Source organism: Salmo trutta, chromosome 3 (assembly GCF_901001165.1).
Source record: "Salmo trutta chromosome 3, fSalTru1.1, whole genome shotgun sequence".
Classification (NCBI taxonomy): Eukaryota; Metazoa; Chordata; class Actinopteri; order Salmoniformes; family Salmonidae; genus Salmo; species Salmo trutta.
The window spans coordinates 57,929,867-57,942,218 of record NC_042959.1 but is presented as its reverse complement, the minus strand read 5'-3'; the positions used below and the strand labels follow the sequence as shown (position 1 = coordinate 57,942,218).

Sequence of the window (12,352 nt, the reverse complement as noted above, 5' to 3'; positions counted from 1 at the left end):
AGGTTTTCATCAAGGATCTTTCCCTCGATCCTGACTAGTCTCCCAGTCCCTGCTGTTGAAAAACATCCCCACAGCATGATGCTGCCACCACCATGCTTCACCGTAGGGATGGCGCCAGGTTTCCTCCAGACGTGATGCTTGGCATTCAGGCCAAAGAGTTAAATCTTGGTTTCATCAGACCAGAGAATCTTGTTTCTCATGGAGTCATTTAGGTGCCTTTTTAGGTGCCACATGACAGCCTCCAAGCGGGCTGCCATGTACCTTTTTTACTGAGGAGTGGCTTCTGTCTGGCCACTCTACCAGAAAGGCCTGATTGGTGGAGTGCTGCAGAGATGGTTGTCCTTGTGTAAGGTTCTCTCATCTCCACAGAGGAACTCTGGAGCTCTGTCACTGTGACCGTTGGGTTCTTGATCACATCTCTGACCAAGACCCTTCTCCCCCGATTGCTCAGTTTGGTCCAGGCGGCCAGCTCTAGGAAGAGTCTTGGAGGTTCCAAACTTCTTACATTTGAGAATGATGGAGGCCACTGTGTTCTTGGGGATCTTCAATGCTGCAGAAATGTTTTTTTTGTTGGTACCCTTCCCCAGATCTGTGTCTTGACACAGTCCTGTCTCGGAGCTCTACGGACAATTCCATCGACCTCATGGCTTGGTTTTTGCTCTGACATGCACTGTCAACTGTGGGACCTTATAGACAGGTGTGTGCCTTTTCAAATCATGTCCAATCAATTGAATTTACCACAGGTGGACTCCAAGTTGTAGAAACATCTCAAGGATGATCAATGGAAACAAGATGCATCTGAGCTCTATCTCGAGTCTCATAGCGAAAGATGTGAATACTTATTTCAGTTATTTTTAATAACTTTGCAAAAAATTCAACCTGATTTTTGCTTTGTCATTATGGGGTTTTATATTTAGATAAATGCAAAAATATTTAATCTATTTTAGAATAAGGCTGTAACGTACCAAAATGAGGAAAAAGTGAAGGGGTCTGAATACTTTCCGAGTGCACTACTGACCAGCGCCCCTTTACCCATATAGTGCACTACATGTGGAATAGGGTGTCATTTGAGGTACAGCCTATTGTTGTAGTGTATCCTTCCTGTATATTGATTATCTGGTGATGTAGTGGGCTGAGAGAAGGTCAATGAGAGGATGGGCCATGTTTCACCTTCTCTCCACTTCCTCTCCTATTGTAAGCTTGTCAAACGCCTGCCCTGCCCGTTGCTGTCGTAGCTAACGTGCTGACCACACCGCACGCGCATGTTGATTCTGTCCACCCACACCAGACACAATCAGGACGAACTCTGAACCAACTATATTAAATTGAGGACAGGTCGAAAAGCATTAAACATTGATGCCAATTTAGCTAGCTAGCTAGCTTGCTGTTGCTAGCTAATTTGTCCTGGGATATAAATGTTGGGTTGTTATTTTACCTGAAATACACAAGGTCCTCTACTCTGACAATTAATCCACAGATAAAAGGGTAAACCAAGTTAGTTTCTAGTAATCTCTCCTCCTTCAGGCTGCTTCTTCTTTGGACTTTATGGCGTTTGGCAACCAACTTTAATGTGCATTACCACCACCGACTGGACTGGAGTGTGGACCTCAGTTCGTCTTTCAATCACCCACGTTTGTATATTTCCTAAAAACCAATGAGGAGATGGGAGAGGCGGGACTTGCAGCATGTCAAGCTTCACAAATAGAACCAAGTTCTATTTTAGCGCCTGGCTACGATGATTGATTGAATAACATGCATGTGTACATTTTGCTACGCTCGCTCACACAACGAGTCTGGTCGGTTCAGCATGTAAGCCTCACTACGCAACCCTCTGCTCCCTGCATACCAAAATGTGTGTAGACATCTTTCCTCTTTTTGAAATATGAATGTCTCTGTGGATGTTTAATTTGCTGAATAAACAGTTGACTAAAGTTATTACTTATTGTCTACAGTACAGGTGTTATGCTCGTCTAAAGAGCAAAGTATGTTTTTTACACCCCAAGATGAGGCTTCACTTCAAGTAGAGATACTGTACAGACTACACAGCAGCCCAATTCTGCTGTTACTTTGAGAGAATAGTGTGTAGTTTAGAGGGCAAATGCCTGCCATTATACACAGTTACTGTAGATTCTACCACTGTAGCCTGTATCAAGGCTGTTATTCTCCTAGACCAGTAGGCACGAAGGCTAATGTATGTTCTCCCTCGCCACCACACAGCCTACAGCAGCAAGTACTTATTACACTACTTTATTAGCCCAGTCACAGGCTTTGTCCCAAATAGTACCCTATTCCCAATGTAGTGCACTATTTTTGACCATGGCCCGCAGGGCTCTAAATGCACACTATATCGGGAATGGGGTGCCATCTGGGACGGATGTCAGTGACACTGGCAGTCAGAGTACTTGCAGAGATGCAGGTTATTTGGCTTCAACCTCAGAGACAACCCACTGGCCAGCCCACAGGATCACATTGAGGAGCTAAAAGGCTAAATGTGTTGGGTTGAATACCAGAGGGAGTGCAGCAGCTAATGTAGGTAATCAAATAAATCAAGGTCCAGGATGGTTGAACAAATGGGCCACCACAGAGCTCTGTAGAGAACAGGGTAGCACAGGGGCTAATGTACAAGGCCATTCTCAGTAGGATACATCGCAACACAATGTTTAGCAGTGGAAAACAACTCTTTGTTCTTATTGGACACATGCAGGTTGAACCTCCCTGCTTCACTCAATTTCCAAATGTTTTCAGTTTCCTCCCTACTGAACAGGACTTGAGACTAGAGCACACAGCAGGGAATACTGTTTGAGGATTAAGCCTGTATGGTATTAGACAGTAGGCTGAATGCTTGTTTTGGCCAGTAAATGGTCTAGTGAGTACTGGGGATGTGGTGTTACTCTGTAAATAACTGGCCTCTTTGGGGCTGGAGATGGACTGTGCTGCATCACAGTGACAATCAGACAGAGGACAAGAGAACCATTAGCCATCAGCCTCACTCCCTCACTCAGTCACACACTGATTCAGGTAAGCAGCAGGCAGGGATGTATGGATGGAGGGAGGGAGGTAAACAGTCAGACGGGGAGGTAAACGGGCGGGCGGGGAGGTAAGCGGGCAGACGGACGGAGGGGAGGTAAGCGGGCAGACGGACGGGGAGGGGAGGTAAGCGGGCAGACGGACGGGGAGGGGAGGTAAGCGGGCAGACGGACGGGGAGGGGAGGTAAGCGGGCAGACGGACGGGGAGGGGAGGTAAGCGGGCAGACGGACGGAGGGGAGGTAAGCGGGCAGACGGACGGGGAGGGGAGGTAAGCGGGCAGACGGACGGGGAGGGGAGGTAAGCGGGCAGACGGACGGGGAGGGGAGGTAAGCGGGCAGACGGACGGGGAGGTAAGCGGGCAGACGGACGGGGAGGGGAGGTAAGCGGGCGGGGAGGGGAGGTAAAGCAGGCGGCGAGGTAAGCAGACAGGGTGGGAGGTACGCAGGCAGACAGACCGACAGGGAGGTAAGTAGATGGGGAGGGATGTAAGCAGGCAGGGGGGGGTAAGCCGACAGGTTGGGAGGTAAGCAGACAGACAGACCAACAGGGAGGTAAGTAGGCGGGGAGGGAAGTAAGTAGGCGGGCGGGGAGGGAGGTAAGCAGGCGGGCGGGGAGGGAGGTAAGCAGGCGGGCGGGGAGGGAGGTAAGCAGGCGGGCAGGCGGGGAGGGAGGTAAGCAGGCGGGCAGGCGGGCGGGGAGGGAGGGAGGTAAGCAGGCGGGCGGGGAGGGAGGGAGGTAAGCAGGCGGGCAGGGAGGGAGGGAGGTAAGCAGGCGGGCAGGGAGGGAGGGAGGGAGGTAAGCAGGCGGGCAGGGAGGGAGGGAGGTAAGCAGGCAGGCAGGCAGGGAGGTAAGCAGGCAGGGAGGTAAGCAGGCAGGGAGGGAGGGAAGCAGACAGGCAGGGAGGGAGGGAGGGAGGGAGGGAAGCAGACAGGCAGGGAGGGAGGGAGGTAAGCAGGCAGGGAGGGAGGGAGGGAGGGAGGTAAGCAAGCAGGCAGGCAGGCAGGCAGGCGGGCGGGGAGGGAGGTAAGCAGGCAGGCAGGGAGGGAGGGAGGGAGGGAAGCAGACAGGCAGGGAGGGAGGGAGGTAAGCAGACAGGCAGGGAGGGAGGGAGGTAAGCAGGCAGGGAGGGAGGGAGGGAGGTAAGCAAGCAGGCAGGCAGGCAGGCAGGCGGGCGGGGAGGGAGGTAAGCAGGCAGGCAGGGAGGGAGGGAGGGAGGTAAGCAGACAGGCAGGGAGGGAGGGAGGTAAGCAGGCAGGCAGGCAGGGAGGTAAGCAGGCAGGGAGGTAAGCAGGCAGGGAGGGAGGGAAGCAGACAGGCAGGGAGGGAGGGAGGGAGGGAAGCAGACAGGCAGGGAGGGAGGGAGGTAAGCAGACAGGCAGGGAGGGAGGGAGGTAAGCAGGCAGGGAGGGAGGGAGGGAGGTAAGCAAGCAGGCAGGCAGGCAGGCAGGCGGGCGGGGAGGGAGGTAAGCAGGCAGGCAGGGAGGGAGGGAGGGAGGTAAGCAGACAGGCAGGGAGGGAGGGAGGTAAGCAGGCAGGCAGGCAGGGAGGTAAGCAGGCAGGGAGGTAAGCAGGCAGGGAGGGAGGGAAGCAGACAGGCAGGGAGGGAGGGAGGGAGGGAAGCAGACAGGCAGGGAGGGAGGGAGGTAAGCAGACAGGCAAGGAGGGAGGGAGGTAAGCAGGCAGGGAGGGAGGGAGGGAGGTAAGCAAGCAGGCAGGCAGGCAGGCAGGCAGGCAGGGAGGGAGGGAGGGAGGTAAGCAAGCAAGCAAGCAGGCAGGCAGGGAGGTAAGCAAGCAGACCGACCGGCAGGGAGGTAAGCAGACGGGGATGGAGGTAAGCAGGCGGGGAGGGAGCTAAGCAGGCGGGGAGGGAAGTACGCAGACAGACACAGACAGGGAGGTACACAGACAGACAGGGAGGGAGGTACACAGACAGACAGGGAGGGAGGTACACAGACAGGGAGGGAGGGAAGTACACAGACAGGGAGGGAGGGAGGGAGGGAAGTAGACAGACAGACAGGGAGGGAGGGAGGGAGGGAAGTATGCAGACAGACAGGGAGGGAGGGAAGTACGCAGGGAGGCAGACAAGCAGGGAAAGGGTAATAGGCGTATGTTCCCTTTAAAGCCACGGCTGTTCAAATGGTGTGTGTGTGTCATACTCCCACTGTTTCTCTACCCTTTCTCTATTCTGAGACAGTCCTCATTTTCTCTCAAGGTCAAGTGTGTGTAGTCTACCTTTGCTCTCCTTTACTGCTCCATACCTCCCACTCTCCCTTTTCCTTTCTTTCTGTCATTCCTCTCCATGCACTGATTCCCTCTCCTATTCTTGCTCTCATTCTCTACTTTTCCTGTCTAAACATCTCTCCTACTTTATTTCTCTCCCTGTCTTTTATCTCCTCTGTCTCCCGCTCTCCTCTTTCTCTCTCTGTCGCTCATCAACCTTGTTTATTGCTTCCTCTTCTCTCGAGGTATCTCCGGTTTCTCCCTCTTTCCCTCCCCCTCCATTCCTTGTACCCTGTTCTATCCATTCCTCCCTCATGTCCCTTCCTTCACTCATCACTCTCACCCTGCTCTCTCCCTTTGTCACTCACTCACTCACTCACTCACTCACTCACTCACTCACTCACTCACTCACTCAACCTTTCATCCCCTGCTCTCTCTTGCTGTCCACTGATCCTGCATCACTGACATCTCCTAGCTGTCTCTCCTCCTCACATCCTCCCGGCACACCTCTCCTCCTTTTCTGATCCGTTTTCCCTCCATCAAAGGCATGGTGGGAAATAAGTATATGTCAGGCAGAGTGCTGAGAGGAAGGGGTTAATGTAGTAGGGCTGTCACTGCTCTTAGGGTGTAAGAGAGGGAGAGCCATAATAATTGGTGACAGTACATAGGATGCCGACTTGAACATTGATGTGCTACTTTTTGATGACAAATCTATGTATTTGTTTGTATTGGTGGGCGTGTTGTGTGTCACCTGTCCTTTAGGCGGTAAACTGAAGCACAGTAAAGTAGAGCAGCACTGACTGACACACAGCTTCTGTTCTCTCCCTCTCCCCCTCTACCCTTCAACCATCTCAAATCAAATGTTATTTGTCACATGCTTGGTAAACAACAAGTGTAGACTAACAGTGAAATGCTTACTAACAGGCCCTTCCCAACAATGCAGAGAGGGAGAAAAGACAAGCAATAGAAAAAGGGACTAGGCAACAGGATAGACTAAACGGTAACAGCAGCGTATGTGATGAGTCGAGCTCTTGCAAAAAAGGTCAATGCAGTAACTCCGGGTAGCTATTGGTTAACTACGCTGAACAAAAATATAAACGCAACATGTAAAGTGTTGGTCCCATGTTTCATGAGCTGAAATAAAAGATCCCAGAATTTTTACATATGCACAAAAAGCTTATTTCTCTACAATTGTGGCCACATTTGTTTCCATCCCTGTTAGTGAGCATTTGTCCTTTGCCAAGATAGTCCATCCACCTGACTGGTGTGATATATCCAGAAGCTGATTTAAACAAACTTCTAAAATACAGTGAGGGGGGAAAAAAGTATTTGATCCCCTGCTGATTTTGTATGTTTGCCCACTGAAAAAGAAATGATAAACCTACCATTAAAATGACAGACTAATTTGAACAGTGAGAGACCGAATAACATCCAAAAAAATCCAGAAAAACCCATGTCAAAAATGTTATAAAATGATTTGCTTTTTAATGAGGGAAATAAGTATTTGACCACCTCTCAATCAGAAAGATTTCTGGCTCCCAGGTGTCTTTTACACAGGTAATGAGCTGAGATTAGGAGCACACTCTTAAAGAGAGTGCTCCTAATCTCAGTTTGTCAATCTCCCTCGGCCTAGGGCTCCATGCAAGATCTCACCTCGTGGAGTTGCAATGATCATGAGAACAGTGAGGAATCAGCCCAGAACTACACGGGAGGATCTTGTCAATGATCTCAAGGCAGCTGGGACCATGGTCACCAAGAAAACAATTCGTAACACACTACGCCGTGAAGGACTGAAATCCTGCAGCGCCCGCAAGGTCCCCCTGCTCAAGAAAGCACATATCCACCCCCGTCTGAAGTTTGCCAATGAACATCTGAATGATTGAGGACAACTGGTGAAAGTGTTGTGGTCAGATGAGACCAAAATGGAGCTCTTTGGCATCAACTCAACTCGCCGTGTTTGGAGTAGGAGGAATGCTGCCTATGACCCCAAGAACACCATCCCCACCGTCAAACATGGAGGTGGAAACATTATGCTTTGGGGGTGTTTTTCTGCTAAGGGGACAGGCCTACTTCACCGCATCAAAGGGGCGATGGACGGGGCCATGTACCGTCAAATCTTGGGTGAGAACCTCCTTCCCTCAGCCAGGGCATTGAAAATGGGTCGTGGATGGGTATTCCAGCATGACAATGACCCAAAACACACAGCCAAGGCAACAAAGGAGTGGCTCAAGAAGAAGCACATTAAGGTCCTGGAGTGGCCTAGCCAGTCTCCAGACCTTAATCCCATAGAAAATCTGTGGAGGGAGCTGAAGGTTTGAGTTTCCAAACATCAGCCTCAAAACCTTAATGACTACAGGGAAGTAGGCCTTCCCTGTAGCTCAGTTGGTAGAGCATGGTGTTTGCAACGCCAGGGTTGTGGGTTCGATTCCCACGGGGGGCCAGCACAGAAAAAAAAAAAAAAATGTATGAAATGTATGCATTCACTACTGTAAGTCGCTCTGGATAAGAGCGTCTGCTAAATGACTAAAAATGTAAAAAAAATGTAAACTTGCAGAAGATCTGCAAAGAGGAGTGGGACAAAATCCCTCCTGAGATGTGTGCAAACCTGGTGGCCAACTACAAGAAACGTCTGACCTCAGTACTTGGTGGCAAAACCCTTGTTGGCAATCACAAAGTCATGTTTTGCAGAGGAGTCAAATACTTATTTCCCTCATTTAAAATGCAAATCAATTTATAACATTTTTTGACATGCGTTTTTCTGGATTTTTTTCTTATGCTGTCTCACTGTTCAAATAAACCTACCATTAAAATTATAGACTGATAATTTCTTTGTCAGTGGGCAAACGTACAAAATCAGCAGGGGATCAAATACTTTTTTCCCTCACGGTAGTCTTATGGCTTGGGGGTAGAAGATGCACAGGGTCTTGTTGGTTCCAGACTTCAATCCTCTCTCGCTCTCTGTTATATATATACTGCTCAAAAAAATAAAGGGAACACTTAAACAACACATCCTAGATCTGAATGAAAGAAATAATCTTATTAAATACTTTTTTCTTTACATAGTTGAATGTGCTGACAACAAAATCACACAAAAATAATCAATGGAAATCCAATTTATCAACCCATAGCGGTCTGGATTTGGAGTCACACTCAAAATTAAAGTGGAAAACCACACTACAGGCTGATCCAACTTTGTAATGTCCTTAAAACAAGTCAAAATGAGGCTCAGTAGTGTGTGTGGCCTCCACGTGCCTGTATGACCTCCCTACAACGCCTGGGCATGCTCCTGATGAGGTGGCGGATGGTCTCCTGAGGGATCTCCTCCCAGACCTGGACTAAAGCATCCGCCAACTCCTGGACAGTCTGTGGTGCAACGTGGCGTTGGTGGATGGAGCGAGACATGATGTCCCAGATGTGCTCAATTGGATTCCGGTCTGGGGAACGGGCGGGCCAGTCCATAGCATCAATGCCTTCCTCTTGCAGGAACTGCTGACACACTCCAGCCACATGAGGTCTAGCATTGTCTTGCATTAGGAGGAACTCGGGGCCAACCGCACCAGCATATGGTCTCACAAGGGGTCTGAGGATCTCATCTCGGTACCTAATGGCAGTCAGGCTACCTCTGGCGAGCACATGGAGGGCTGTGCGGCCCCCCAAAGAAATGCCACCCCACATCATGACTGACCCACCGCCAAACTGGTCATGCTGGAGGATGTTGCAGGCAGCAGAACGTTCTCCACGGCGTCTCCAGACTCTGTCACGTCTGTCACATGTGCTCAGTGTGAACCTGCTTTCATCTGTGAGGAGCACAGGGCGCCAGTGGCGAATTTGCCAATCTTGGTGTTCTCTGGCAAATGCCAAACGTCCTGCGCGGTGTTGGGCTGTAAGCACAACCCCCACCTGTGGACGTCGGGCCCTCATACCACCCTCATGGAGTCTTTTTCTGACCGTTTGTGGCCTGCTGGAGGTCATTTTGCAGGGCTCTGGCAGTGCTGCTCCTGCTCCTCCTTGCACAAAGGCGGAGGTAGCGGTCCTGCTGCTGGGTTGTTGCCCTCCTACAGCCTCCTCCACGTCTCCTGATGTACTGGCCTGTCTCCTGGTAGCGCCTCCATGCTCTGGACACTACGCTGACAGACACAGCAAACCTTCTTGCCACAGCTCGCATTGATATGCCATCCTGGATGAGCTGCACTACCTGAGCCACTTGTGTGGGTTGTAGACTCCGTCTCATGCTACCACTAGAGTGAAAGCACCACCAGCATTCAAAAGTGACCAAAACATCAGCCAGGAAGCATAGAAACTGAGAAGTGGTCTGTGGTCCCCACCTGCAGAACCACTCCTTTATTGGGGGTGTCTTGCTAATTGCCTATCAGTTCCACCTGTTGTCTATTCCATTTGCACAACAGCATGTGAAATTTATTGTCAATCAGTGTTGCTTCCTAAGTGGACAGTTTGATTTCACAGAAGTGTGATTGACTTGGAGTTACATTGTGTTGTTTAAGTGTTCCCTTTATTTTTTTGAGCAGTGTATATTCCATTTTTATTTGTCTGCTATAATATGAGTTTTCTGTTTAAGGCATCCTTACCTTAGCAACACAGCACACACACCATAAATAATATAGTCAATCCTTGTCCTTCTAATGATAGTCTACAACCCCGGGGGGGTTAGTCATTTCAGGGGGTGGGTTATATTCTATATCCCTGGGGGAGTTGGATGTCTCAAACCATTCCTCTCATCTTGGCTTAGAGAGTTAAACTGGGTTGGTTTTCCTCTTATTGCTCTGTCTATGACTGACAGCAGGCAGGCTTTCCTCAGCCCTGTCCCTCTGGGCTTTCTGCCTGCCTTACTTCCCGCCTGCCTGCCTTCCTGGGATTAAAAAGTGTGTGTGTGTGTGTGTGTGTGCGCACGCTTATCAATACAGGTCTGTGTAATGACCTGTGGCGTGCAAGGTTGACTCAATTAATACTCCCCAGTGGAGACGAGCAATCCTGGGTTTTAATAGCCCTCGATGCCTCCCTCCTTCCCTCACTAGAGCCGAGCAGGTCCCAGAGCTAATCTGTAGTTGGTCTATCTGCTGCAGTTGGATTGAAGTCAGGCTGCTGCCTGATCCCTCCCAAACACCTAGATCACACAGCAGTAGGCCCCTACACTAGGACACAATACACACAGGTCTTCAAGGTCTGGAGAGGCACCAGGATCCAGCTAGAACACACTCAGATTCTGAACCCTTCACTCCTCATGAGGGGAATACCAGTGCTTCTGGCTCTTCGATCATGGCAGCAGAGTCTCCAGGTGGTTGTAAAGAGGTTATGTGGTTGCAGAAGGGTTATTTTGTGGTTCGACACACACACACACTAGCAGACTCCTCTAGCAGACTCCTCTAGCAGTCTCCTGGAGCGTTGACCTACTTGCTTACTATAGGTAGTCTTAATGGTGTACCAGACGATTCCACAGAACTATAATCTGTCATCGAACAGACTAGGGCCAACAAGCTTCCTCTCCTCATCAGGCAGGCTGGGGCCTGGTCCCAATAGACTCAACAAGCTTCCTCTCCTCATCAGGCAGGCTGGGGCCTGGTCCCAATAGACTCAACAAGCTTCCTCTCCTACTCACCTTTCCTTCATGGCCTCTGACGAAGAACAGGGAGGGGAAAACAGGAAGGTGCACTAACGTCCTCTCCTCTTCCTCCCAGGGGCGTTGTCTCAGCAGGTGAAGGTGGAACCGGAAGTGATGTCCTACCCCAGCCAGGCGGTCAACCTGAGGTGTGCCTTCGCAGACGCTGGAGGGATACAGCTCACACAGGTCAGTGTCAGACAGGAACTCGTATGTTGACAAATGGATACGTTTTTACAACATGAGAAGAAAGTCCTAAATGATCAGACACACATACAAGAACTAATGTCTGGACTCATGGCTTTTACCGTCATAACAATTTACATCCATGACCATTTAAAAAGAGAAAATTCTACATTATTATTAAGACACTTTGTCCTTGATCATCCAAGTTTACATGCACTGTACATGGATTGTCTGATATGCTATTTGATTTGAAAGCTTTTATCTACTGTAGTGGGGCGGGGGGTAGCCTAGTGTTTAGATCATTGAGTCAGTAACCGAAAGGTTGCTAGATCGAATCCCCGAGCTGGCAAGGTAAAAAATCTGTCCTTCTGCCCCTGAACAAGGCAGCTAATCCACTGTTCCCCGGTAGGCCATTATTGTAAATAAAAATTTGTTCTTAACTTCTTACGACACGGGATTGACTTTGACAATAGGCTGTGAAAAATCAGAGCGCCAAATTCAAAACCACAAATCTAATAATTTCAATTTCTCAAACATACGACTATTTTACACCATTTTAAAGATACACTTCTCCTGAATCCAACCACGTTGTCCGATTTTCAAAAATTCTTTACAGCGAAAGCAAAACATTAGATTATGTTAGGACAGTACATATACAAAAATAACCACACAGCCATTTTCCAAGCAAGGAGATGTGTCACGAAAACCAGCTAAAATTATGCACTAACCTTTCACGATCTTCATCAGATGACACTCCTAGGACATCATGTTACACAATACATGCATTTTTTTGTCCGATCAAGTTGATATTTATATCCAAAAACAGCATTTTACATTGGCGCGTGATGTTCAGAAAATATTTTGCCTCCAATACTGCCGGTGAATCAGCACAACAATTTACAAAAACTCATCATAAACGTTGATAAAATATCAAACTGTTACTCAAAGAATTATAGATTATAGAACATCTCCTTTATGCAACCGCTGTGACAGATTTCAAAAAAGCTTCACGGGGAAAGCACACTTTGCAATAATCTGAGTACTGCGCTCAGAAAAATACACCAGATACCCGCCATTTTGGAGTCATCTACAATTATAAATAGCATTAGAAATATTCACTTACCTTTTGATCTTCATCAGAATGCACTCCCAGGAATCCCAGGTCCACAATAAATGTTGTTTTGTTCGATAAAGTCCATAATTTATGTCCAAATACCTCCTTGTTGTTTGCGCGTTCAGTAAGCTACTCCAAATGTAGGAAGCGCGTGGAAAGTTTCACGACGAAAAGTCAAAAAAAGTTATAT

General features: G+C 49.0%; 1 protein-coding gene across 2 annotated transcripts in view; it reads left to right on the top strand.

Annotated features, from left to right (window-relative positions):
• The window catches only part of si:ch73-22o12.1 (nectin-2), a 77,380-nt gene that overhangs the window by 25,374 nt on the left and 39,654 nt on the right, over positions 1-12,352 (top strand). For both annotated transcript variants that reach the window (XM_029742888.1, XM_029742881.1), the window contains exon 2: positions 10,942-11,051. In XM_029742888.1, the coding sequence (XP_029598748.1) occupies positions 10,942-11,051 (110 nt within the window). The remainder of the gene's footprint in view (positions 1-10,941; positions 11,052-12,352) is intronic.